Here is a 26704-nt window from a genome sequence, read left to right as displayed (position 1 = left end):
GGCAACCTGGCCAGGATTAACAGTGGCACAATTTACTGCCTTATAAAAAAATGTGCAAAGTTCACACAGCGCTCTGTGTATCTATATTTTTTAATGTCTGCACATTAGTTGATGCTTCTTTTTTGTTAGAATCAAATAAAGTATTGAAAATATCCTGTATTTATACTTTTGTCTAAGGAGCTCCAGGAACCAGAGAGAGCTGAGCCTGGGCCAACCCAACAACAGAAGGATGAGGCCTCCGACCTGGAGGAAAACCTATCCTCTGGGGAAGAGCTGAGAGATGAGGAGCTGCTGGCACTTACAGATAAAGATCAGCTGAAGGTACTGTATATACAAACATACTTAGGTATTGTAGATTTGCACAAAAGAAGAAAATAATGATGGCATAAATTAAAAATCAGTGTTTATCAACCCCACATGTGTCAAAGCTATTTATAAAACATAGCAAAGCTACATACTGCGTTCTAAATTTCCCAGGTGTTTTATTTTAAATAAATTTAGATGTAAACAAATGTATTAAATGGTTAAAAGCCATGTATCAAATTACATTTATTCATTCTTGTCTTTTTTAACAAGTAAAGCAAGAAAAGCTCAAAACAACCACTACCCCGGACAGACTTAAACTGATGCTTAACTCATCTTATCCCCTCTCTCTCTGTCTTTCTCACTCTCTCTCTCTGTCTTTCTCACTCTCTCTTTCTCACTCACTCTCACTCTCTCTCTGCTAGATTCTTGTGTTGTGTTTACTGAGTATTTGCTCAACATGAGGGGGGTAGCTGAAAAATGACAGTAAAGAGAAATGGAGAAACAACAGAGCCATTCAACTAATTAAAATTACTTACGTCAATTGTAAAAACTCATGTCTGAGCATGTCTTGACTATTTCACGGTCATTAGTTTTGGGGTGAACCTCACTAGAATTAATACGTTTTAGTGAGCCGTAAAATATTTTACAGACATGTTTTTAACTCTATGTCCTTGTGGAAACTAAACTGATTTATTCCTGCAGCAATTGCAGCAGGCTGTGGAGAAACGAAATGAGATAATTGCTAAGCTCAGCTCCAACCTTCAGGATGCTCTTGCCAGCAGAGACCAGGTACAGATGGAGGCCCAGTCTCTAGCTGGACAGATCCAGTCACTGCAGAAACAGCTCCAGCAGGTGAGTTCTAGTTTAGGAAAATAATCAGTTCCTCATGTGAACTTAACAGTGACTGAATGTCTTCTCATTTGTTTTTCATGCAGACCAGTGCAGACTTTCTAAGAATTAAAAGTCAATCAGAGGCTGAAGTCCTTAACACTTGTCGGCAGCAGATGCCAAACAGCAACTCGTCCTTATGTGGAGACCTCAGGCATGAGGACATCGTCAACACTTGTCGGCAGCAGCTGCCAAACAGCAAAGGTGGAGACCTCAGGCATGAGGACATCGTATCAGAGGGATCGGGAAGAGAAGGACCTGTTTCTCGGTCATGTGTTAAAGTCCATGACAATGACATGGAAAATGTTTTGCACAAACTGAGGGCTGAAGTTGAACAAGAAAGACAAACATGCCAGTCATTATCTGCTAAACTAACGGAGGAGCTGGAGAAACACCAACATCTGCTTTCATTGTTGGAACAGGAGAAAAAAGGCAGAGAGGATGAACGAACAGAGAAGGAGTCACAGTTACAAAACCTCAGGACTCAACTGAGCCAAGTCCAATCCCAGTGTGTGGAGATGCAGCAGTACAAAGAAGAAAAGGAAAATCTGAACAGGGAAGTGCTTGAGTTGAAGAAAAGACTTCAGGAGGAGGAAGATGGAGAAAGGAGACAAAGAGAAGAATTGGCCACTTTTGCCCTTCAACTCCAGAGCCTCGAAGAGGAAAGACGCACACAAGACGTGGAGATGAAAAGGCTCAAGGAAGAGCATAGTGAGGAAGTGGAGAGAGTCAGGCACCTCCTGCAGGAGAAGGAGAACGAAGATAAGTTCAGAGAGGACGAGATCATTGAACTGAAAGAATATAAGAACCTGCAGAACAAAGTCGAGGCTGATTTAAGTTACGGTGACGATGTCGGCGAAGGTGACGACCTGACATCGGTGACGGAAACTGGACCTGATCAGGACAGTATGAATGTAGTAGTACCACAGGACCTGATCTTGGAGAAATATTTGACATCTGTTCCTATCGCACACTCTCAGTTTTCATTAGTCAATGAGAGCATTGAACACTGCAGCCAGCTTGACATTTCTGCAGACCAAAGGTAAGAGAATGTACCTTTGCTGTTTGTCCACATCCTTCGGGGTTATATAAATATGCCACTTGTCTTTACATTTCTGACATGGCAAATACATATTTACTTCTGTGTTTCTATGTCTTAGCTTTGAGCTCAACAGTGAATTGTTTGGGGAAGAGCCCTTGTTGTCCATTTCAAGCCGCCCCCTCATTGAAGTCGATGACGTCCAAAACCTCTCTAGCTCACCGTGCTACGTCCCTATGGAGGACGGCTCAAATCCACACTGGCCGCTCAACTCCACCTGTGAAGATCTGGATGAGAGTAAACTGTCAGAGCAGCAGACAGACCTGGAGAAAGTGCTGCTGCATCAGCAATGCGGTGACCTCCACGAGGAGCTGGCTCTCAAGGACAGAGACCTAAATGTCCTGAGAGAAGAAGTTGTCAAGACCACAGAAGAGCTGGAGGAGGCCAGGAGCAGGTGAGGGGTTGATCTGGGCTAGTGGTTGGTTCAAGATTACGGCTTTGATTTGTTTATTTTTTGTCAAATTGTAACCTTTGGTTAACCAGTAAATCTTTTCTATTTAGATGGGCCCAAGTAACGGAAGAGCTCAGACAGGCTCTCTGGGAACTGGAAGAGGAGAAGGAGAAGAGGAGACAGGCAGAGGAGATGACCTTAAACACACACGAACTAGACAGTCTTCAGAATGACATGAGTGTCCAGACAGAGAAAGGAGAAAAAGAAATGGCAGAATTTCACACAGAGAAGGAAGTTGTTAAAAATCTCACACTTGTTTCTTTGGAGAGAGACCTGCCTGGAGAACAGGAAGAGGAGGAGAAGGGGGAGTACAAGGACGCTGTACACCTCTCTGATCAAACACAATCAGAGCTGCTTGTTTCGTCACTGCAGGAAAGCTATGGCAGCAACCAGCTGCAGACACTACAGGTAAACTTAGAAGCTCTGGTTCAGTGAAACTCATTCAGTTTGTGTTTATTTGTAATACTAAAGTTTAATCGTGTTTCTTTCCTGTCAAGGAACATTGTGAAAATCTCCAGTATGACCTTGAAGAAACAAAGTCCAAGCTCAGAGCTGCCTTGTTGACACAGACGACCTCAGATGCAACATTACAAGAGCTCGAGACCACACGTGCACAGGTTCTAAATGTACAAGCAGAGTTGGACAGACTTCAGAATGACCTGGAGAAGAGCCGAATCAATTTGGACTGTGCTGAGAAAGAGAAGGAGGAGTTAGAATCTCAAGTTTTTTGCCTGAAACAAAACCTGGCAAACTTGGAGGAGGCTCAGGCCCAGGTGGTTCAGGAGAAGGAGGAGCACAAAAGAAAAGGTGAAGAGATGGATGAGCGCATTAAACAGATGGAACAAGTGCTGGAGGAGGAACTTGAACAGTTTGAGAATCTGCTAAAAGCCAAAGATATAGAGGTGAGAAAAATTTAAATAAAATAATTGCCCACTTTTATCGTATTTAGTTTTCAGTGCCATTGAGTCTCTTCAATCATTAACAGTTGGTGGAGGAGAAGGAGAAATGGGAGGAAGAGAAGCAGGAGAAGGAGAAAGAGCTGCTGGAGGTGAAAAATCTCTTGGAAATACAGAGGAAAGAAAAGGAAGAGGAGCTAAAGTTTCTTCTGGAGAAGCAGGTCCAGGCTGTAGAGGATGTAGAAGAGAAGCTCAGGTCAACTCACCAACAGGAGCTGAAAACACTGATGGAGAAACATCAACAAGAGGTAGAATGCTTGTTTTTAAAAATTATACTTTATACATCCTGACCAGAATTACCTCAAGTTTCACTTGTTTTCTTTATTAATTTTAAATCCTGTTGTGTAGATTTCAGAGTTAAACATCCACTTGGAAAATGAACTGCTGAAGCAGCGGGCATCTATAGAAGAAGAACAAAAGAGACAGATCAGTCTGATCAAACAGGTAACAATGGCTGAAGATGTGATGAGATTTATTATTTTCCATCTGCTTATACCTTTCATATTTTCATGAAATGTTATATTTTTTAAATATGATTTTCTTGTCTCTTTATTGCGTCTATAGGTGACGGAGCGTGAACACGAGAGGGCAGTGTCAGAGCTGACTGTCAAACACAGTGAGGAGCTCAGTCGTTTAAAGACAGAACTGTCCGTAGAGCTGAGGGAGAGCTTGGAGGCTGCTCATGACGCTGAGCTGCAGCAGGTGCAGGTATGATGTATAAACAGGACACAACGGTCAGAAATCAGAAGGATACATTTTCTTTTAAAAGTATGACCCATGGTAATATACACCTTGGTAAACTATAGTGTCATTTAGTTGGATTAACTGTTAGCCTAACTGAAGAATGTTTCAGAGGAGGAAGTTCTGTGTAAAATATGAGTTTGTTTCATGTTTATACACAATCATTTGACTAGTCATTGGATCATTTCTAGCAGCTGTACAATTTGAATTTTTCTTGAAAAGACATTCCTAATTCTAATTTTCCCAATGTCCTTTAGGCACAAAAACTGATTGAGTTTGAAGCCCTGCGCCTAAGTCTGACCACTGACCACGTGTCTCAACTTGACCGCTCGCAAACCATCCTGCAGGAGGAGCAGGAGTCTGCACTGATTCGGGCTCAGGCCTCCATGAGGGAGACATTTGCCCAGGAGAAAAAATCTCTGCAAGCTGAGCATCAGCTAGAACTGGACCGGCTCAGACATCAGAACCAGGAGCACCTGGAGATGCTGAGAGAGCAGCAGCAAAGAGATTTGGGTAAAGTCCAGACTGGATGTTGTTTTAGTTTGCTGATGTCCTCTTTAATATTCTTTGTAACTGACCAATTTATTTTATGTTTTCATTTTTAGATGAGTTGATACAGACCTGGGAGACTCGTGTTGCTCAGGAAAGAACCTCAATGGAGGAGAAGCATGTCGGGGAGATCGAGGTGATTTTATCTGATCGCTGAAGTCAACAAAGACGGCTTTTGTTTCTAATAAATAGAATATTAAAGATCACACTGCTCTCTTCATTTTCTGTTTCCTTTTTTTTTAGGCACTAAGGTTAAAGTGTAATGAAGAGGCTGAGGCTGCTCGGTCAATCCTCCAGACCTCTCTGTCACAGAGCCAGGACAATCTCACCAACACCCAACAATCCCTCGTAGAAGTGAAGAAATCTCTGTCTGAAGCCCAGTCACAGCTGCAGGAGTCACAGACCAGACTGGAGGAGCTCCAGGTCTCCAGTAAAAAGGAGAACCAAAAACTAGAGGAGGAGCTGAAACAAGCCTGGGCCGACAGAGATGCTGCAGCATGTGAGTCACAGTCATTATTAAAACGCTTTTGAATTTTCTCCATTTAAATAGTAAGTACAAGTGATTCAAATATGTATTCTCCCTTCTCCATCTTTTACTGTATACTTCTGTATTATTGTTGAAAACTGCTCTTACTTGAGCTATTTTTAGATTTACAGGGATTTGTGCAAATGTTACTGTAACTTTTTTTGTATTGTTAACAAAGTTTCTGCACAGTACAGATTTAAAAAAAAAAAAAAAAAACCCTCATTAAATTGTTATTCACTGCTCTTCCCACAACGTCAATTTTCCTCAGGTTCTCTGGAGGAATTGGTTTCCAGCCATAAGGCAGTACTACTGGAGAAAAACCAGCAAGTGCGACACCTAGAGGAGATGGAAAGGCAACTGCAACAAGAGGCGAGTATATACAAATAAGGGAGAATGCATGACCGTTGCAACTTATTGTATGTAACAACTGTAACTATAGAGGTGTTAAGGTTTGATTATTTTCAATAATTTTAACGTTTGTTTTTCTGTGTAACAGGTTCTGAATGTTCAGAAGGAGAAGACCTTGTTGAAACAAAGCTCTGAAGAAGAGGTCAGTGGACTCTGGACTCAGCTGGAGAACATGAGGGCGAGTCGCCAAGAGCTGGGAGGTGAGATTGGTTTAGTTTCCACCTTAAACATTTCTTAATATTCCTTTTGCTTTTTTGTGTATCAGAGCAACAGTATGTAGATGGCTAATGGATTTGTTAGATAAACTGCTTGTAATTCTGTCCATATGTTAAAATGCATAAAAAATTGGATTTTTAACGAATTTGCAATTAATGTGTTAACTTTAACAGGCATGAATGTTTCTCTGTTAAAATACAAAGAGAAAGACATTGACACATTAGTATCATCAGCTTATGTATTCTCATCTATTCTGTCTCTCGTCTCAGAGCTAAAAGAGCAGCTTCTCGCTCGCTCATCTCGTGTGGACGACATTGAATGTCTGAAAGCAGAGTTCAACAAACAAAAACGAGGAATCAAGGAACAAAATGAGGCTGAGCTGGAGAACCTGAGAAGGTTTCTATGTTTTTTTTTTTTAACTCCTTTGTTTGTGATCATATTTATTCTGTTAACCCCACTACTAAAACACATGCTTGCTCTTCATCCACTTGAAGGTACTTTGAGAAGCGGCTACAGGCAGCAGAAGAGAGTTACAGAGAGGAACTTGCTCTTCTCCAGCTGAGGCTGGTACAAGGTGCTCTGGAGGAGTCTGTGCTTTCAACTGCAAATGACAGGTATTAAAAACAGCATTTATTTCATTGTGATGAGTCTCCTTTAAAGCAACGTTCTGTAAGTAATGTCAGTTTTTGTATTTGTTATCAGTTTCATCTCACAAAATGAAAATAAGGAGGAAAATGAAACCAGCCTAAACCAAGAAAAACACACGGTACAGACAAACGATGAAATGCTCACAGATTATTAGAAAGAGGCATTTTTAGGTTATCATCAGACAAATGGGTGGTACAGTGCACTCTAAATATTTAATACTTATTCTTCAGCTAGGTTGCTATGTGAAAATTGCCTCCCCATCTCTATTGCACATCACTTCAATGTAACATTCTGATTTATTTTTAAGGACTTACTGGACACCTTACAACTTCAGATGGAGGAAAAACATTCTATGGATTTGTCAAACCTTCGATCTTCTCTGACTGTGTCCTTTGAGGAAGAAGTGCAGCAGGTCAGACAGCGACAGCCGCACCACCATTTACCATTTAAAATTTAAGTTAAAGTTACAGGCACATCATCCTCAGTCTCTCATTCATCTGTTTCTATATCACCACTCGTGTGTTAGGTGCGCTCTGAGCTCACGGACCATTACTACGTGGAGCTGCAGGAGATGAAGACTCGCCATGCCCTGGAGATGGAGCAACTTAAAGCTAAAGTCTCTGAAGGTCACTTGCGAGGTATTTTAAATATTTTCACATGTAACAAATATGTCCTTTTGATTAGTGTTTTTATTAATGCTGCATTTTCCTCAGACTCTGACTTAACATTTGCTGTCAGTGTTTTTACCAAATCAAGTTTGAACCGGTTTTACATACCACACTTAATTTTTTAGAACTTACGAGAATCCAAGCAGAAGCTTCCAGACAAGTGGAGGTAAGAGGAAAACTAGACCATCCATTTTATAATTCAACACCACGTTTATAAATAATCTGATGCCATTGGGATTTTTTTTTTTTTTAGGCGGAGATTGAATTGAGGCTGTGGTGTCACAGTGAGGAGCTGCACAGCAGGTTGACAATCATCCATAACCTGGAGAATAGATTGGCTGCCTTAAACGAACAATACAAAGCTGAGGTTCAGAACACACAAAAGGTACATATAATGCATCCCAGGTGTAAAAATGTACAAAACTGCAATACAAAACGGGATCTGGATACATGCCCTCTGTTTGGTCTATCTAGATGAAAAAGGATTTTGCTGCGGAGCTCAGTAATCTGGAGGAGGCTCTAAATGAAGAGCGTGAACAAGTTGATGAGATGAGGAGGCTGAGAGAAGAACTCCAACAGAAGCATGACGCTGAGATAACTGCTCTGAGGTCAGACCTTGACACAGGAGCTGAGGAGAGGGCACACGGTGAAAAAGCGCTTTCAGAGGAAAAACAACACGTCACGTCTCTACAGACTGCGCTGGACAACCATGAGAGTAAGGGATTCAAAAAAAAATCATAATAATAAAATCTCAGTGAATGAAGCACCTATGTTTAAGTGACTTTGTGTAAATTTATGGTGTTTATTTGTAGATTCACAGGGGCTGACAGTAAGTCACAGCAGAGGAGAACAGGATATGAATAATCAAACAGAGGTCATGAAGCTCAGCAATGGCCTACAGGAGCCGAGTGACGAGCAACTGCAGCAAACAGCTGAGAAGTAAGACCTTTGAAACAGAACAAGACTGCTTAAAGTTGGACTTTGATTTTTTTTTTTTATCCATTGTTGGCTCATTTAGACAATAACAATGACAACACAATATGGAAACAGATCTCAGTCAGATCTTCTAAAACCAGTCTTACATGTAAACATTCAATTTAACTTTTCGACTTGGTCAAACTCTATGCTCAGATCTGCTAATGAAATTGTGAAACAAGTAGCTAGAACATAATTATAACATTCAATAAATTGCTTCAGTTTGACATAAAATAAATGTGAAAGCTTTAGCATGGTTTTGTTTTATATAATTGATGCATGTTCTGTGGTAGAATGTTGCATACATAATTTTCCACATTCAGACTTACAAAAACGTTGTTTTTGTATTCAGGTTTGAGAAAGAAAAACAACTGTTGGAGCAGAGTTTGGTCCAGAAATATGAAACCTCTCTGGCAGAGCTGAGGAACAAACATCAAAATGAGCTGGAACATGAAAGGGCAAATCTACAGAACAAACACGCTGCAGAATTGGATGCCCTCAGCGTGAAGCACAGAGAACAGATAGATTCACTCAGTGCCAGTCACAGAGATCAGCTTAGAGAGACGAGAGCTGACCTTGAATCACAACACAATGCTCAGATTGTTGCGCTGGAATCAGCCCTCCATTCCAAACAAACGGCAGACCTTCAAAGTCTGGAGGCCGCGTTATTGGAAACCAGTCAAGCTCAGCTTGAAGCTTTGGAAGCTGAGTTAACACGTAAGCACCAAGACGAGAAGGATGAATTGGAGAAAAGGCTGCTGGGTAACATGGACACCTTGGAGGCTACATACCTGAAGGAAGTGCAGGTAAGAATGCTCTACTTTAAAATTGTCAAGAGACATGGCATTTCCTTCACCATCATGTCTTCATACCAAGTGTTTTAAACAAAACTAAATATCTTTCAATACGTTTACTTATGTTGCTCTTGTCTAAGCATTTATATTGTGTATTAAATTCCACAGCCCTGAGAATTTACACTGTTTATCTGCTGTCTATTTAATTCCAGTTGCTTCGTGATGAACTGATGCAGCTGGAAGAGAAGCACCAAAAAGACCTGAGTCACCAAATATCAGAGAGGGAGGAGCTGAGGAAGGAGATGGCTCAGGTGCACATGGAGAAGTTCAGTGCCATGGCGGTAGAGTTCACCCATGTGCACAAGGTGAGGAGTGGGAAGAAATGATCTGGTCTAGTTCTCATGTCCTAAATGTTTAATAGTCTGACAGCGTCTGACACTGTTGGCTTTTGCCAAACTTATTATTTATTTGTTTATTTGTTTGTTTGATTTTAACAGGCTGAGCTGGCTGCCCAAAAAGAGTCCTTGGACATCGACCACTGTAAAGCTTTGGAGACACTGAAGAAGCAGGTACTAGCATAATAATTGATTTTATTTTACTGGTGACTACAAATAAATGTAAAAAATATGAGATAATTGCATAATCTTATTACAGAATATATTTGATTTCTTTGCCCAGTTCTCAGTATAACAAAGATCATGAGATTTTACTTTATTTCTCGTTTGCTTTGTTTAAGGTTCTAGAACTTGAACAGCAGCACAACAATGCTCTCCAGGAACTGACACACACCTACAGTGCAGAGAAAGAACACCTTATCCAAGAACATCAGCTCAAGCTGCAGGTCTGTTTTGGTATTTTCTGTGTTTTTGGTGGAACATGTTTTCTTTCTAGTTCAGTGATTTTGTTATTTTTGCCAAGTTTGACATTTTTACTTTTCTTGGCTTTCTCCTGCACAAAAAAGTAAAAAGATAGTCATTATTCATTACTTGTAAATGCTGTTTCTGTGAAGGCACATAGTTGTATTGGGTAGTGCAAAACAAAATAGCTTTCTCCTGCACAAAAAAGTAAAAGGTCATTATTTATTACTTGTAAAGGCTGTTTCTGTGAAGGCACACAGTTGTATTGGGTAGTGCAAAACAAAATAAATACTGACTGTGTGGTTTTTAACAAGAACTGTCTGTTTGCATGTATGTTGTAGGATTTGAAGAGTGTCTCTGCCCGAGAGCTTGAGGCCTGTCGTCGAGAGCTTGAAGAGGAATCGTCAAGGCAACGTCAGCACTTTGTTGAAGAGGTGGAGCTTCTCAAAATCCAATCAGAGGAGAAGTTACAGGATAAAATTAATCAGCTAAAGGTAAAAGTGGATGATGGGGTCGAGGGCTGTGGGGCACAGTATGTGATGTCATATATGGTTCTGTAGTTCCTGTGTGTTTGACACTGCCCTAATACTACTAATACTGTATTCTGTTGTACACTGTCACTGCAGATGTTCTCATAATCCCTCCATCATCATATATGTTGAAATGCTCTAATCTGTCTGTCTGTCTCTGTTCTCCTAATCTGATGACTGTTGGGTCACGTGTGTGTTTGTGTTGCTGCTGTTTGTACTACTGCAGAACAGGATAGTGTTTTGATCCTGTATAGGATTTAGGATTAAACCATCTGAAATTTGAGGGCAGTGGTCTGCCACAGTTCCACAGAACATACATGGAACATGGAAATTGCATGGCCAGTGAATTGCTCTGTTAAAAACGGCACCTCATCACTGTTTTCGTTATAGACGGAGTTTGAGGATCAAAAAGAGGTGGAGCTTGAAGACCTGAGGCGGAGCTTCACGTCTGAACAGCAGAAGAAGGAGCAGAGCTACACGGACAAAATGAGCCAACTGACCACACAGCTGCAGCAGCTTGATGCTGTGGTCACCCAGGTACTGTTACATCAACATTATATCCATTCACAACCGTAGGAATAATAATAAGGAATAAGTTAGTTAGACTAATGTAAACCTTGACGTGGTGTACTAACACATGCTTTTATAGAGTGGAGGGATAGAGTTAACATAGGAAGATACTAGGCCATATTCCTGTCAAGCTACAGGATTTTTTTTGTGTTTATAAAACTAAAAACAAAACAGTACTTATTGTTAAAAAATGTATGAGGAAAACTGCAGGATGTACATGTTAATTATCCTCACTGTTTTTAGTAAGTGTGGTGCAAAACTTCTCTGCAGAAATTTCTTAAAAGTTTTTAAATAACCAGTAGGAAAGGCTACTGTTTTTAAGTTGCAGATTTTCGTTGACTTTATCTTGGTTGTTGCTAAGGTGTTTGTGCCCATATTTTTGCAATCATTCACAATGAACACACTAATTAGCATGACTGTATGCATTTGTTTCCATGGCACCTTCCTGACTTCCTGTGACATACTAACACACGCACCTCATGAGGTTTGCGAAAAGAAGCTTAAGAGAGTTTGGGAGGGTGCTGTTGCCACGGCTACCTCATTGTTTGGTGCAGGTGGCTGCATGAGGCATGTTTGATGGGAGGGAAAAAGAGAGGGAAGGCATAGTGATAGGAGAGCGAGACAAAAGAGTCTGAGGACAGAAAGGTAAGAAAACACTAAATAGAGAGAAAATGCACCCTACTAAAAACACTCAGGCTTTCCTCATGACTGAATCACTGTGGAACTTAAAGATCAGACAAAAATGTTTTTTATTTTGTTTTGTGTATGGTGAGTTTTTCCCCAAGTCTTTTTTTACACTACTAATCTGGCTGCTGGTTATTGTTAGTCATTGTTACGTCTGACAGTTGACATCTGTTGTTGATGGTTTTTAATGAAAGCTTTTCCCTTCCCTTCCAGGCACACACACACACATCCTATGCTGTTGTCATGTTCCTTGCTCTTTTGGGATGTTGTTCTCCATGCGGTTGTGTTATTTTTGTCGTTAAACTCTTGTTGTTTGCTTTTTGACATTGAGATTGCCTCTGAAGTGTCTCGCTCTGTTTACCTGTGTGAGAGTAACACACCACTGAAAAAACCTTGGCACTAATAGTTTACACGTTTCCTTTGTTTTTCAGCTGCGGGCTGAGGTTGACTGTCTGCAGGGAGAGTTGGAAGGAAAGCGTGCTGAGATGGAGACCCTGGACACTCTTCTTCAACGGAGGGAGCGAGAAAGTCAGGAGGGAGGCAACCTTCTGAAAATGCTCACTGATGATTTACACTCTGCCAAAGAAGAAAGGTTCAGTTCATCTTTGTCTTTGTTTGTGTATGTCATGTGCATGAAAAGTGAGAAAATGACCTGATACTAGATGTTTTTGTGTGTACTCTTTAGACAAAGATATAGTTTCATAATGAAGATGGTATTAACATTTACCTTGTGTCAATGTTTGAAATTAAATGTTGCAGAATGTGAATCTCCAATAAGCAGATAATAACAATTCTCTTTATTTGATATTTGTTTATCCAGACACAAACTGTACAGAGGCAGAATTTGAATCTCCATTAAGCAGATAATAACAATTATCTTTACTTGTTTATCCAGACACAAACTGTACAGAGCTAATGAAAAGCTGAGTAAGGTGCTGATTGACATGGTACGTGGCACTGTTGCAACTGAAGAACTAATTGGACAAAAGATCAGTGCCAAAACTGTTACATCTCACCAGAAGAGCTCAGTGGGGATAAAAGACTCAGAGGAGTCAGGTGTGTTTAATGTAATTAATTCTGGTTGACATGAAAGATAAAAAATATCTTTTTAAAGGTGTGATATTTAACAAAAGTATATACTGTATATCATTACCTTCTCCCTTAGGTATTACAGTTGGTGACATGTCAGCGGAGGAACAGGAGCTGACGCAGCTTCTCTGCGAGAGCCTGCTGGTCTCAGATTCTCAGGTCTCTCCTGAAGGAGAAGAAGCTGCTCTAAATGCCTGCAGTAGACTGCGAAACACTGTGTGCACTTTACTAGAGCTGCTCAACCACGCTAACACGCAGGTTTGAAGATTGAAAAGTTTTAAGACTTATTGAATAAACTGTATGAGCTGCAAAGTAATCAGTGGTGTTTTCTTTTTTTCTTGTCCAGCTGGAGGAGACTCATGATGTTCATCTTTCTCTGGAGGAAAAGTTCTCTCAGGGCAGAGAAGACTCAACCCAGCTCCTTAAGCAGCACAAGCTCTTGGCAGAGCAGCTTGAGCAGGAGGCGAAGCTCAAGAGTCAACTCCAGCTGGAGCTGCACAAGGCCGAAGGTAAACACCACATGATTGCAGGCTTTGTTTCACACCACACGTCATGTCACTAAGTTACGGCAGCGAAAGAACCAACTCTTTGTGTGCTTCATTTCTGTCTTCATCAGGTTTCATCACCTCTGCTAAAACACATGTTTACCATATCTATTTACCATGTAACTAACAACATTCTGAACCTCACTCTGTTTACATTGTCTGTGTAAAGGTCTCCTTGATGGATACATGGCTGAGAAAGTGACCTTGGAGGAGTCCCTGCAGCTGAGGGAGGCCCAAGAGGAGAGACTTGTAGAGGAGTTGGAGGATCTTAAAAAGAAGCTGCGACGGATGGAGAGTCTCAGCGGAGAGCTGGACAGCCTCAGACAGAAGCACCAGGAGCTCAGTGAAGAGAATTCCATTCTCCTCCGTCAGAAAGAGCATCTGTGCTCTGACCTCGGGGAAAGAGAGAAAGGTGAGTGGACAAAACATTCATATTAAGTATCTTCAGCTGTAACAACTATTACATCGAGCTTCACTGTGCATTTATGTAATATCTGTGCTCAGGTGTGTCTTCTCTTCATAGGTCTTTGTCTCAATATAGATTCTCACACAGGTTTGTGAATCAGAATGGAGTGGTGGAATTTGAATGCAGTATTTTTTGCAGTGCAGATTGAAGTTGCATATACATTTGTAACAAATACTCTGAGTTTTGTGTGTTCTGTTTTAACATCTGTATTCATACTATTATTTGTGAAAAACTGCATTTGGTGTATAATCTGTATGTAAGAAAGGGATGTAGGTTTCCAGCTCTAATGGTTAAGCCAGAGAAGGATATTTATAGCAGTTTGACCAACAGGGGGCCTCCTGCAGAACATCTAAATATTGTGGATTTTAGATCTTCAACTGGATACTGTCAGGTTTGTGAGTTATGACAAGACTGGGAAGGAACTAGTTTTAAAATTGGTTTCTTCTTTGAGAGGCCTCAGGTTTTTCGGAAGGCTCCTTTTTTCTTAAATATAGACTAGAATTTGGTTTCTTTTCACAAGAAAATGCACTGAAAATACAAGTATGGATTGTTTACTAGTTTCAGAAACTTTTATATACATTTTCCTAATCTTTTTTTTTCCTCTCATTTTGTAGCTCTGCTTGCAGAAACTGAGCGTTTCTCTCCTTTTTTAGCTCTGCTTGCAGAAACTGAGCGTTTGGCTCAGGACAGACTGGACTTGCAGCGACAGGCTGAGAGAGATCACCGGTCGCTGTCTCAGCGCCTGCGTGTGTTGGAGAGAGATTTGGAGGAGCAGGAAACAAAGGGTCTGGAGACGGAGCTGCACCACAAGACCCACACTGATGACCTCAACCAGCACGTCCAGGCACTTGAGAAACAGCTGAAGCACGAACGGCAGTTTATACAGGTGACTTATTTCTTTACATTGAAATGTAATCTAAATAATGGTTCCATCAATATTCCATTTGTACATTCTTCCTCAGTGAAGTGTTTTACAGACAATGTCCTAATGTTGATAATAGCTTTTAGTTCATCAATGTCTGTACCTACAGGAGCAAACTGTAGAGCGTGAACATGAGAGAGATGAGTTCCAGCAGGAGATCAGGAGACTGGAGTCCCATCTCAGACAGACTAGTGTGGATAACAAAGGAAACAAGGTGAGGCTTTCTAACAAAATACTAACAGTACAAGAATAACTTGACAAAAGTTTATGAATGAGTATTAACATGTTGTGTGTTTTGCCTAAAATGAGCAGATTCATTCTGGGTAATTGTCACTTTTGCATGTTAATTCAAGTGTGATATTATTATTGGCAATATTGATGGTGGACCAGCTAAACCAAGTATGGAAAAAACTATTCAGAGAGAGGTTGTTTTTTTTCTGTGTGTTTTGGTTGTTTGATTGTTTGTTTGATATGAGCCTGACATTTGCTGTGTGTTTATCTCTGCTGAATGGATTGCTGTAGTTTGAGGACTTGGCTCTGCAGGTATGATATCTCACGGAAGCCTACGTCTCTTACCTGTAGCTCCTTGGATGCATGTGCATGATGTGTAAATCAATGTAATTATCAGTAGTCTGATGCCAGAGCTTACATGTAGTTTTCTACTCCCTTTTTACTGCTTATTGCTAAATTGAATTTACACCTTGTATGTCCTTCACCTTCAAGTCTTACTGCATAGCATAGTACAAGTGGCTGTCCACGATGAATGGCTTTCCTAGCTTCAAATCAAATTTGATTCTATTTTATTTTCTAAATTAAACTTCAGAAACTTGGTTTCTTAAATGCTCCTATTTACGTTGGCTTTTAGGTGGAAAGTCTACAAGCCATCATCAAAGACAAGATGGAGGACCACGCCTCCTTACTTGCAGCCAACCAGCAGGCTCAACGTGATGTCGCAGAGCGCAACGAAGAGATTGACAAGATGGCTGGACGAATCAGAGAGCTGGAACAAGCTCTGCTCAACAGTGCAGACAATAACAGAGCCATCAGTGAACTTGAACAAGAACTACACAAAACCAGGCTTCGAGAACAGGAGCTGACACAAGTGAGAACAGATGTCAATTTAAATTCAGATTCAGGGTTAATTTCTTCTCTCGTTTTTTTCCCTAAGAGTTTCTTTTCATCTTCAGGATAAGCAGGCGCTGGAGCAGCAGCAGCTCTCCAACAAGCTTCAGATCTCAGCCCTGCAGTCCAAACTGGACGAGACCAGACACTGTTACCATGACAACATGCGTGACCCCACCCAGGAGCTGAGAGATGCTTTGGACACAGCTCAGCAGAGCTTACAGAACAAAGAGCGAGAGGTTTGTGAAAATACAATCAGAAAATCTGTGACATTAAAGTGGGCTGATTTTTGTCTTCTATATAAACCAGTGTTTTATTTATTCATTTATCATAAATGTATTTTATGTCAATAAATAATATATCGTCCTTTAGGTTGAGACTGTTCTTTCTCAACTGGAGAATGTTCAGAGCAGCCTGATCATCAAAGAGACTGAACTCAAACATCTCACTCTGCAGCTGGAGCTGCTGTCCAATCAGAATGCAGCTCGTGTGAACGAGCTCCAAGAAGAGATTGCTGCTCTGAAGGTCAGAGCTGATGTTGCTTCACAACATAATGATTATCTGTTAATGTCACATTTGCTAATTTTCACAAACTGTTTGTAGGAGAACGTTACTGCCCTAACTTTACTCCAAGAAGAGAGAGATGAACAAAGTGAGGTGGAGGAGACCAAGGAGGAAACCCTGCCCTCAGCGCTTCTACAAGAGAAGAACCAGGAGATTGACCACCTTAATGATGAGGTTCAAAGACTTGAACAAGAACTTGAGAACATCAAGAACAACAAGGTGAGTAAAGACTGAACTTACAGCAGTAAAACTGTAAATATGTGTACATATAGGCTATGACTAATTGTCAATGTTTTTCTTTCTTTCCCCACAAGAATCTGGAGGTTGAGCTTGATGATCTCCGCTCACAGGTGGAACATCTTCAGTCTGAAATAACAAGGTTGCGTCAAGACAAAGAGGAGGAGGAGGAGCGTCTTCATGAGGTCATCAGTACGCTGCAGGCAGAACTGGCCACACTGGGACCCAACCTGCACGAAGTCAGTGACTCTCAGGACGGTGACAGCATCAACCCTTCTCCTGCCCGAAGTCCTGAACCTCAGCAGGATCAGCAGAGGAGGAGTGAACCGAGTAGCCTGAAGCAGGAGCTCAGTCTCATTCACTCTGCCTCCTCTCGGTCACTCCGGTCTCGTCTCAAAGTGTTACAGGGTCAGCTTGAGACTGCGTTGGCAGAAAGAGAGGGATTGGAGCGATTACTGCTCACCCAGGAGGAGGAGTACAAAGGACACGGGCAGGAGCTGGGGAAAAGGCTGAGAGCTGAGAAAGAAAAGGTGGATGAACTTCAGGGTCTCCTTAACCTTAAGGAAGCTGAGCTGGAGGAGATGAAAGTACAGGTGGAGGAAGAGAAGAACAAGAGGAAAGTTACTGAGAAAGAGAAGGAAAAGTGGGAATTTGAGGCTAAAGAGGCAGCTTCCATGCATGAGGAGAAGGCTCATCTCAACACTCAGCTCACTGAGCTCCAGAATAAGGAACTGGAGCGTGTGAGAGAGATCGAGACCCTTAAAACAAAAGAGCAGAATACAGAAATCGAAATAAGTGTCCTGAGAGAAACCAGTCTCACACTTGAGAGACAAATTCAGGAGGTGAGAGCGGAGTTGGTCGACATGGAGAAACTGGTTGATGTCAAACAGGCAACGGTCCAAACACTTGAAGCTGCAAATAAGGAGCTTTCTGCTGAGAATGAAGACCTCAGGAGGAGAGGGCAACAACTCCAAGATGACACCGAACAGCTCAAGCAGGGAGTGGCTTCACTTAGGAGTCGTGTCCAGGATGTGACTGTTGAGCTTGAAGAAAAGAAAACGCTTCAAGAGGAGGCTCAAAAAGAGATACTGGTTAGTGGCCTGATTTTACCATATGAGTGTAATTCCACGAACACTGCTTCCAGAATACTTTGTGAAAAGGGTGTGCATTGGTTGGTAGCCTTGTCCGCCTAAATTAATTAGAAACAAACATAAAGACTAGTCGTCTATTTGCATTGTATTAAATTGGTTTTGACCTAATTGGGGGCAATTGGTGGTTAAGGAAGAAGACTTAGGTCCTGAAGGTTTCAGGTTCTAGTCCACCAGCTGCGGCTTTGCACTGTGTATGTTTTTGCACAGAATGAGACTAAACACAGTGGAGACACGAATAGACTACAGATAAACCAAATGAAGGGAGTGCAGAAACTAAATAACTTGAAAAATAAAGCATTTGGATGATAGAAGATAAATAACATCCAGATTGGTCTGGGTGCATCTGTGTATGACACAAACACCTTTTTGTTTGTTTTTTTTTTAGTTTGCAGGCACTTATTTCTACATTGTTTCATGTATTATAAAATAAAAATGTTGCTGTTTTCCCTGATAAAGTGTTTGTAAATACCCATCTAGTCAGTTGTCCAAGGTCTCCCTCGTCAGTCAGACTAGATTTGAAAATTCAGCTAGCCCCACGTCCACCCAGGAAATGTTTCTGCCACTGTTTTTCTGTGCAGTGTATAGATGTGCTGGTGACTGTGGACCAGACCGCATCTGGTTGTTGTTAGGAGCGTGATGACGTGTTAGAGTGCAGCCACAGCAGAGTCGCTCACGCAGGAAGTTGAGCTAAAATGAGGAAGGGGGAGGAGAAGCACAAAACTTTGCTATCTCAAGTTTTTGATTTCAATACTGGTGCATTTGGTTACATTTGTTTCGCTACATTCTCTGCCAGTAGGATGTGGTAAGCAAAGAAAAGTTGTTTGTTTTTAAGTAATGCATTGAAACTGCTGCTTTAGCATCTGACTTGTTTTGTAACGGTGCACAGATGTTTTTGATGTAGCTCCGATAGTCACAGTGTACCATTGCTAGGTTATGCTTGGTAGTAGATCATGATAACGCATCACATGTATAAAATGAAGCAACATCTGGTGCTCATTATGTTTTATTGCTCTTAGTTTTTGTGCATTTAGTTATATTTATTTATTTTATTTTATTCACTTTTTGCTTTTTGGTAACTTGACAAGGCTGCACAGTGACACCTCCAGGGCTCATCATTAGTTGTACTACAGCATGTTTTGGCCTTGTATCTTCAGCTGAAGCAGGCCTTCCACAGACTGATCAGTCCTGGGTATGTGACTAGTGGTCATGTCAAAGGAGTTGGACGACAGAACTTTGATTACCAATTGCTGTGTTCTAAGCAAATGTGTGTTTCCTTAGCATGTGGTTCTGGATCAGATCTGTCTGACAAGACATCTAAATGGATGAGTGAGAAAGATGATTTCAGAATCCATGGAGCTGTTGTTCCTGTTGACCTCAATTGTCCACCGTAACAAATGTAAATAGTTAGTAGAAAAGCTAGAGCAAATGTCAACTACAAATATTTTTTTTGTGAATCATCTAAACCATATCTAATGTTTCAAAGATTGTGTGCATTTTAGAAGACTATTAATGTATGTTACATGTTTTGAATCTGAAAGGTCTTTTAGCTCAATGGGATCAGTGTGAAATATTGTGATATTTCATGTTGTGATTCCGTATTTCGATGTCTTTCAGACTCATGCTGAAGTGACCCTGGCTAAAGCCGACGGTGCCTTGAGACAGAAGGAGGATGAGCTCATCAAACTGAAGGAAACACATGAGGCCCTGAGGACAGAGCTGACCACAGTCAAACAGGATCTCAGCGTCACTGCAGAAAGGGCTGAGATACTGCAGGAGGATGGACAGGTAGGATTCACAATACTGATCATATATACTGTGGCTTAACATGAGTTATTCTGTGGGTTCTGAACTCAGATACCTCTGTCTGCCAGAACAAAGACCGTGCCGTTCTTGACCTGGAAAATGATAACCAGCTACTAAAAGCAGAGCTTCAGAGTTTACAGGAGAGTCTGGCTGTGCAGGAAGAAGAACTGGCCAATCAACAGAAGGAATTAAAACAACTGCAACAGCGCTGTCAAGGACAGGGATACAAACAGAAGGGTAAAACCCAGGCCTTTATGTACTTACTCTGCAAATAGGTGTTTAATGTAAAAAATGTTTTACTCCCTAAAAAAATGTTCTCTTCATGAAATGTTTAAACTTTTATTTATTTATTTTCATCTTAGACTTTTCTCACAGAGCTTTTGCTGACATTGTGAGTGTCTCCCACGATGAAGTCTCTCTGAGTTCTCCAGAAGTACTGAGGAGACAGGAATGTTTGGAGGATAGAGTCCTTGAACGTTTTCATGCTTCCATTCTGGAATCCCGTCTTTCTGAGCTCAGTGCTCTGAACAGCACAGGCCTGACTTTGCCTCAGATCAAGACCTCTCCCAGGCTTGTGATGGAGCCTCCTCAATCTCGGACCCTCACACCAGACCCACCCTCACACAGTACACACTCTCCACGTACAGTGTCGGCCTCTGACAACTATTCTATCATCGACTCCCTTTATACTGATAAAGTATGCACTCCAGTAGTTTAATTTATCTTCTTTTCCATCAACTCTGTCAGTTATGTATAGATAAATGTCCGTTCCTTTGTTTTTAGGCAGAAGATTTGGAAGAACTCGACCTCACAACACCTTCATCTCCACTCGGCTCAACCTCCTCCATGTCAGCACCAGAGTGGGCCAGTGATGGATATGGAAGCAGTGAGTATTTGCATGCAGATGGATGTGATGTATCTTTAATATAATCCCTTCAAATGAATCATAAACTGATTTTTTTAGGAGCCCCTTCTTAAGTAGAGTAACCTCAACGTACCAAGGCATTGCTTTTACTGCAATAGTAGTACTCACTGAAGTGTTATTACTACAGATTTTGCATCTTAACCAAACTTCTGCTCTTGTGGTTTAGATGTGAGTTCAGAGTTGGGTGCGAGGCTGCGAGAGGAGCTTGAACACACTGAAAGACTGGATGCTCAGTTTGTGGAATATCTGCGCTGCAGAGGAATGAACCCGGCAGCAAACACAGACAGTGCTGCAGGCAGCATGAGCTACAGTGATGACTTGCTATCACCAGAGCTTCAGGTCGGTTCGGTCAACATTTTGGCATTTGTTACACTGTATGTATTTGATATTTAGTTTAAAAATACTCAGTTTATTTTTGGGACGATCCTGCAGGGTCTGTTGAAGAAAGTGTATCAGGAGAGCTGCAGAATCCTCACCTTATCCCAGCGGCGTCCCACTTCGTCCAGCCAGTCTCATGCTTTCTCACTGAGTCAGAATCAGTGTCTAAGTATAGGTGGTCCCAGTCTGATGGACCAGCAGGACAAAACATCCTCAAACCCGCCCATGACCTGGCAGCAGGAGAAGAAGGCGCTGCAGGAGACTGTGATTGCTCTCAGAGAGCTGCTGTGTCGAATGGCACAGAGACAAACACAAGTGAGTCCTACTACGCTGTAGACCATAAAAAAAAATATTTGGGAATTGGGAAACAGTGTAGTTGTAGTGTTTAAAAAAAATGTAATTGAAACTTTCTGCTAATGTTTCCATTCTTCTTCCTCAGCATTTCAACAAATCTGAACAAGAGTGGCAGCGTTATCAGCTACCGGCTGATGTACAGATTGAGACTCGGTTACAAACAGAGCTGGAGGAGAGTCAGAAACAACTGAAATGCGCTCTGGAGACTCGCCAAGAACAACACAATAAAATTCATTCACTCAGGTACCGTACCTGCATAGAGCAATAAAGGACACTGTCATATTTTCAAAATGTTAATCAGATCAGCGCATGCTAACGCAGCAGGAGAAATGGCAGATATGGAACCATATTGTTAGTGTCAGTCTCGTCAGCTGAAAAATTTTTTTGCCTTTCGTTCTCCTACTGTAGTGTATTTTAATGTCTAGTTTCAAATAGTTACTGTTTTTTTAAATATGATTTGCAGTTTTCCTTTATGGTTGATCATACACTTAAGTTACTGTTCATAACTTTTTTTTTGGTTGTGCAGTTTAACTTTCTTCCACAAAAATTTGATTGTTGCATAAAAGTAAGAATAAATTGTTTTCCTTTTACCAGACAAGCTATAGAAGAAGGTGAGGAAGCTTTGAAGAGAGAGCAAACCAAAGTCCACGAGCTTCAACAACAACTGGAGCAAGAGAGAGACCTGACTGTCCGTCAGCACAAACAAGGAGAAGAAAGAAAAGAGGTAAAATATTATTCAAGATACAAGTATAACGGTGTATACTGTATTAAGATGTACTGTATATTTAATTAAAGTACTACAGTGAGTCCAGAGTATATTTCAGTTCAGTTCCTTTCATGCTCTGAAAGGTGACCCTTCCTTTTTTGTCCCCCTCCACAGGCTTTGCAAGTATCCCTAGAAGGTCAGAGGTCAGAGGTCACGGCTCTAAAGAGTGAGGTCGAGCAGGAGAGAGTGATCTCCAGCAACCTCAGACGAGAGCTTCAGATTGAACAGTCTCGCAGTGAGATGTTGGAGAAACGTGCGGACGACGCCCAGAGGCAGTTTGAAGACGAGCGCCAGCGATCTGTAAACCAGCAGGACGTCTACTTGAAAGAAAATTCTCACCTCCAACATCTCCTGACTGTAGCTGAAAGTCGCTTAAGTGAGATCCACTCCAAACTAGCTGAAGCTCACAACAAGCTGGACGAAGAAAGAGACCGCTGCTCCAGGCAGGTGGAGGAGCTCAGTCGCAGACATGAGGCAGACGCAGCCAGAGACCGGACGTTCATCTCTGAGATGCGTGCCCAGCTCGAGCAGGAGCGAAGGCAAGGGGAGGAGCTTGCAACCTTGACGAACAAACTCAGGGCCGAGTTGCTGGACTGCAGGAGGAAATGGGAAGAGAAGGACAGAGCGAGGAGAGAGGAGCTGCAGAGAGAACAAGAGGCTGCAACTCGGTGTCGTGTAGCTGCAGAGACATTGAAGATACAGAAACAGGAGGCTAGGCATGATTTGGAGGTGGAGCGAAAGCGATCCAAACATCAAGGAGTGGAACTTGCGGAGCTGAAGGAGAAAATTCAAGTAATGAAGGACAACGAGAGGGAGAGAGAGGAGCAGTGGGAGCGGGAGAGGACGAAAGGAAAAGAGGAGCAGATGGAGAGGGAGAGACGACAGGCGAGAACTAATAGCAAACTGGTAGGATACAGTCAAAGATGTTCTTATTCATTGATCATTGATTTTGAAGACATTTGACTAAAAACTAACTTTCTGATTTCAGAGTGAACTAGAGTTGTTGAGGCAACAGGATCAGCAGTGTATGCAGGAGCTGCACAACACCCTGGCAGAGCTGCAGAGAGAGGAGAAGGAGATGGCTGCTCAGAGGCTTTCTGGTAGAATAGGCCACAAACACAAGGCTGCATCTAAACGGCATCAGGAAAATCACATCAACGATGACGATGCCCAGGCTGGCAGCTCGCATCAAAACCAACAGGTACATATGTTGTTCTCATGTCAGTCTTATATAAAAAAAAATAAAAATCATAAAAATCTACTATAATGATGATTAATGGACTTCAATCCCTGTAGACGCCATCCATGCCACCAGCATCTGGTATGCTGGACCGGCTGCTAAATGAGAACTTGGAACTGACGGAGCAAGTAACGTCACTGAGTCAGGAGAGGGCCACTCTCAAACACAAACTCCTGTACCTGGAGACACTACGACACTCGAAGAACGAGCTTGCCAAGGTCACGTCAGAAACTGAAAACAGACCAATCAGTGATGTGACTTCCAACCACAAGGTCAGGAGGAAATACAGCTACATGAGCAATTTATTTCTCAATTCCTAAATAAAAGAACCCAGTAGCCATACATGGAAGCTTGACAGTATCTTCTTATTCTTACATCCTCTCCTCCTCCATTTGCAGATACAGCGTTTGTATGAGCGATACCTTCGTGCTGAGAGTTTTAGGAAGGCTCTAGTTTACCAGAAGCGTTACCTGCTGCTGCTGTTAGGAGGTTTCCAGGAGTGTGAACAGGCCACACTGTGTCTCATAGCTCGTATGGGAGCTCGGCCCTCCACCATGCTCACCACACAGCAAAGACCACTCGTGAGATTTAGGTCTGCTGTGCGAGCAGTTATCGCTGTATCAAGGTAAATGTTGTACCTGTATGTTAAAGTCATTTGACTTAATTCAGTCTTTATTTGTGAGTGAAAACTTTTTTTTTTCCAGAATGAAATTCTTGACCAGGAAATGGCAGAAGGCTATCAGAAGACTGTCTCTCACTGGTACAGTTAATGGACATGCTCAGGGTCAGTACAGTCAACAGAATCTAAGATGATATCTATCATTATAATTTGAGATTGTGAGTTGACCTAAATTTTCATTTTAGCTCCTAAAGTTGAAGTTCTACGTCAGCAGCAGCAACAACAACCAAGATCAAGTTTAGACTCGCCTCCAAACAGAGAGACGGTGTCAGCTCTGGTTCCACCGAGTAAATCACCCTTCAGGTTACACAATAGGTTTGGTCCATTCTTCGGCTAAGAATTTTTTTAAAACCTGAGATCCTAGGCAACAGTGTTGATGACTAACAAAATGTCTTTGTCACTCATTAGGACATACTCTAACTCCACTTTGTCTGGAGGAGCGCCCCAGGATTCAGAGAGATCCCTGACGGAATATATTCACCATCTTGAAAAAGTTCAGCAGCGTTTACTTGGAAATAAGGAAGGTGAGATACATTCACATACAGTTCTGTTTAAAAAAACACACCAAAAGAAAACACTGGTGACAGTATATTAAAAAATTCTCTCTTTATTCCACGTACTTACATCAAAAGACACAGAGCACTGGGTTTAGGTGTTTTTTTTTAAGTCATTTCAATTTTATCTGGCAACCTTCTTCACTCCTTTCTGTGCAAGACAGTACCAAACATCTTATATGTCAAAGACCTGGGATTGTTTCTTGTTTTTGCCATCAAATCCCACCCAAACCACTGTGTTCTATCATCTCCCAACATAGTAGGCAAGGCTCATTTAGCCGTGCCCCCTAAAGAGGAACGGAGGATACAGTCCGCCTGTTCCCCTGATATGATTGGTTACCGGCAGCGCTGGCTGCAGGAGAACAGGACGTGGCTGTACCTGAGCTGCCTGTCGCCACGTTACCTGAACGGTCCAGGTGAGTGTGAGTGTAACGGGCTCACTCCACCAAACAACAGGGCAGCACAGGAGCACAATCGTCTCAGAATGGGTACTGACTTGTCATCAGGCACCGAGTTCACCACTGGTTGGGGTTCATGTCGACAAAAATGTCCTGCAGGACTCTGGCAATATAAATGTTTCAAAATGACTCGTTTTGAGAATAAATATTTGAAACGTATTACATTTACATTAAAAATATGCTTTTATGGGGGGGGGGCACTCAAGTCAACAAAGAAACCTGCAAGACATTGATGTTTTTTACTGCAAAAGGTGCAATGTTAAAATACATACATTTGGAAAGATGTTATCTATTTAATATATATTTATTTTAGTGTCCATTTAAGAAGGCATTAGTCCTTAGTAAATTTCAAAATGGTGTCTAAATTAAATCTCAACAGATTATTATTTTTTTCAAATGTGATGCCTTATTTATGTTTCCTGTGTTTTTGTTTGCTTTTTTTCATTGTTTTTCAAATGTGATGTCTTATTTATGTTTCCTGTGTTTTTGTTTCTGTGTTCTTCAGGGTCATCTCTTCTCCACTTCAACCAGAAGTAACACGTCCACAGCAAAAGAATGTCACTTGTCTAGTTATTGGTAACACTGTATATGCCTTATATGTGTGTAGAATTTAATATCAAATGTGTGTTAAAACTTTTTGATGGTGTAAATTTTATATCTACATAAATTATTTTTTAAATTTGTTAAAGAATCTTTTTGTACTGTAAAGTATTTCGAAGATCTTTCAGGAACAATTGTTTTTATTGCAGTAGTTTTTGTCTGTTAATTTGTCTGACATATTTTCTACATTGTAAATAAGTCTTATGCCAATGGGTCCCAATGTGCACTGGTTTTATACTGGAAATTCACAACAAAACTGTAGAGTGCACAATTATATAGAGGTCAGCTAATTGTTTTTGTATTACCTGTTTTTACTATGAAGTTAATAAATATTTTAAATGTGCCATCAAAAACTAAACAGATGGGAGTGTTTTTGTGTTCATTAAAATTTAAATATATATATATATAATACTACAAGAAGAGAGACAAAAAACTAATGTTGGTTATGGCCAAAAAATGACCAAACCATGACTAAATGTTATTCAAACTATAGCAGAAATAGCAACATTTTGCTAAAATTGGATAAAACAAACTATACTACAAATAAATTATATATTTAAAGATAAAGTCCATGGGGCATCCGCCAAAAAACAAGATTGTTTTGTTTTTTCAGATTAAAAAAACATTGTGGACTACAAATAAAAACCAATATAGTTTAGATGTAGCTGAAAAATATTATTAACGTTAGCCAAAATTAGATTTGATAAACCGCGTTTATTGCCAAAAAATACCCTTGCATAGACATTAGAAACCGTTATAGTTAACTCCCATAGTGCTACTGCTATCTTGGGAGATATACTATTCTTTCGTAACAACCATTGAATAATTTGAGCAGTTTAACGTCAGCCAATGACAGTCTAGTCCGCTGAGAAGTTTGTTCGTTTTGTTCATCAGGACACACCGCTTGTTAGCCTCATATAGACAGTTGGGCTTCGCCTTGCAAATGTCAGTGACGTTTAAATCGTTCGTATCCTTGCTCGCGAAG

General features: G+C 41.2%; 1 protein-coding gene across 10 annotated transcripts in view; it reads left to right on the top strand.

Moving 5' to 3' along the window:
- pcnt (pericentrin) overlaps positions 1-26072 on the top strand; it is a 29904-nt gene extending 3832 nt beyond the window's left edge. For 2 of the 10 annotated variants that reach the window (XM_017033268.2, XM_017033257.2), the window contains 59 exons: positions 178-321; positions 1009-1158; positions 1242-2236; positions 2355-2687; positions 2795-3152; positions 3242-3646; positions 3730-3948; positions 4049-4144; positions 4265-4408; positions 4699-4954; positions 5047-5126; positions 5234-5489; positions 5785-5885; positions 6013-6124; positions 6410-6536; positions 6635-6754; positions 6843-6906; positions 7096-7200; positions 7315-7426; positions 7582-7622; positions 7710-7841; positions 7931-8171; positions 8269-8395; positions 8784-9237; positions 9438-9590; positions 9723-9794; positions 9962-10066; positions 10424-10576; positions 11003-11149; positions 12298-12458; positions 12762-12922; positions 13032-13213; positions 13302-13464; positions 13670-13912; positions 14620-14852; positions 14998-15102; positions 15411-15431; positions 15754-15990; positions 16076-16249; positions 16383-16535; positions 16614-16793; positions 16889-17902; positions 19577-19747; positions 19834-20002; positions 20128-20462; positions 20549-20651; positions 20857-21029; positions 21123-21383; positions 21508-21665; positions 22017-22146; positions 22303-23094; positions 23177-23389; positions 23485-23700; positions 23827-24053; positions 24133-24212; positions 24293-24422; positions 24516-24631; positions 24922-25077; positions 25625-26072. In XM_017033268.2, the coding sequence (XP_016888757.1) occupies positions 178-321; positions 1009-1158; positions 1242-2236; positions 2355-2687; positions 2795-3152; positions 3242-3646; positions 3730-3948; positions 4049-4144; positions 4265-4408; positions 4699-4954; positions 5047-5126; positions 5234-5489; positions 5785-5885; positions 6013-6124; positions 6410-6536; positions 6635-6754; positions 6843-6906; positions 7096-7200; positions 7315-7426; positions 7582-7622; positions 7710-7841; positions 7931-8171; positions 8269-8395; positions 8784-9237; positions 9438-9590; positions 9723-9794; positions 9962-10066; positions 10424-10576; positions 11003-11149; positions 12298-12458; positions 12762-12922; positions 13032-13213; positions 13302-13464; positions 13670-13912; positions 14620-14852; positions 14998-15102; positions 15411-15431; positions 15754-15990; positions 16076-16249; positions 16383-16535; positions 16614-16793; positions 16889-17902; positions 19577-19747; positions 19834-20002; positions 20128-20462; positions 20549-20651; positions 20857-21029; positions 21123-21383; positions 21508-21665; positions 22017-22146; positions 22303-23094; positions 23177-23389; positions 23485-23700; positions 23827-24053; positions 24133-24212; positions 24293-24422; positions 24516-24631; positions 24922-25077; positions 25625-25656 (12291 nt within the window). In that variant the 3' untranslated portion in view covers positions 25657-26072. The remainder of the gene's footprint in view (positions 1-177; positions 322-1008; positions 1159-1241; positions 2237-2354; positions 2688-2794; positions 3153-3241; positions 3647-3729; positions 3949-4048; positions 4145-4264; positions 4409-4698; positions 4955-5046; positions 5127-5233; positions 5490-5784; positions 5886-6012; positions 6125-6409; positions 6537-6634; positions 6755-6842; positions 6907-7095; positions 7201-7314; positions 7427-7581; positions 7623-7709; positions 7842-7930; positions 8172-8268; positions 8396-8783; positions 9238-9437; positions 9591-9722; positions 9795-9961; positions 10067-10423; positions 10577-11002; positions 11150-12297; positions 12459-12761; positions 12923-13031; positions 13214-13301; positions 13465-13669; positions 13913-14619; positions 14853-14997; positions 15103-15410; positions 15432-15753; positions 15991-16075; positions 16250-16382; positions 16536-16613; positions 16794-16888; positions 17903-19576; positions 19748-19833; positions 20003-20127; positions 20463-20548; positions 20652-20856; positions 21030-21122; positions 21384-21507; positions 21666-22016; positions 22147-22302; positions 23095-23176; positions 23390-23484; positions 23701-23826; positions 24054-24132; positions 24213-24292; positions 24423-24515; positions 24632-24921; positions 25078-25624) is intronic. The other 8 variants (XM_025054692.1, XM_017033264.2, XM_017033273.2 and 5 more) reach the window with 7 other exon arrangements.
- The last annotated feature ends 632 nt before the right edge of the window (positions 26073-26704 follow it).

This window comes from Cynoglossus semilaevis, chromosome 1 (assembly GCF_000523025.1).
Source record: "Cynoglossus semilaevis isolate Cse_v1.0 chromosome 1, Cse_v1.0, whole genome shotgun sequence".
Taxonomy (NCBI): domain Eukaryota; kingdom Metazoa; phylum Chordata; class Actinopteri; order Pleuronectiformes; family Cynoglossidae; genus Cynoglossus; species Cynoglossus semilaevis.
Note: the sequence above shows the minus strand (reverse complement) of the source record. Positions and strands in the feature narration are given on the sequence as shown.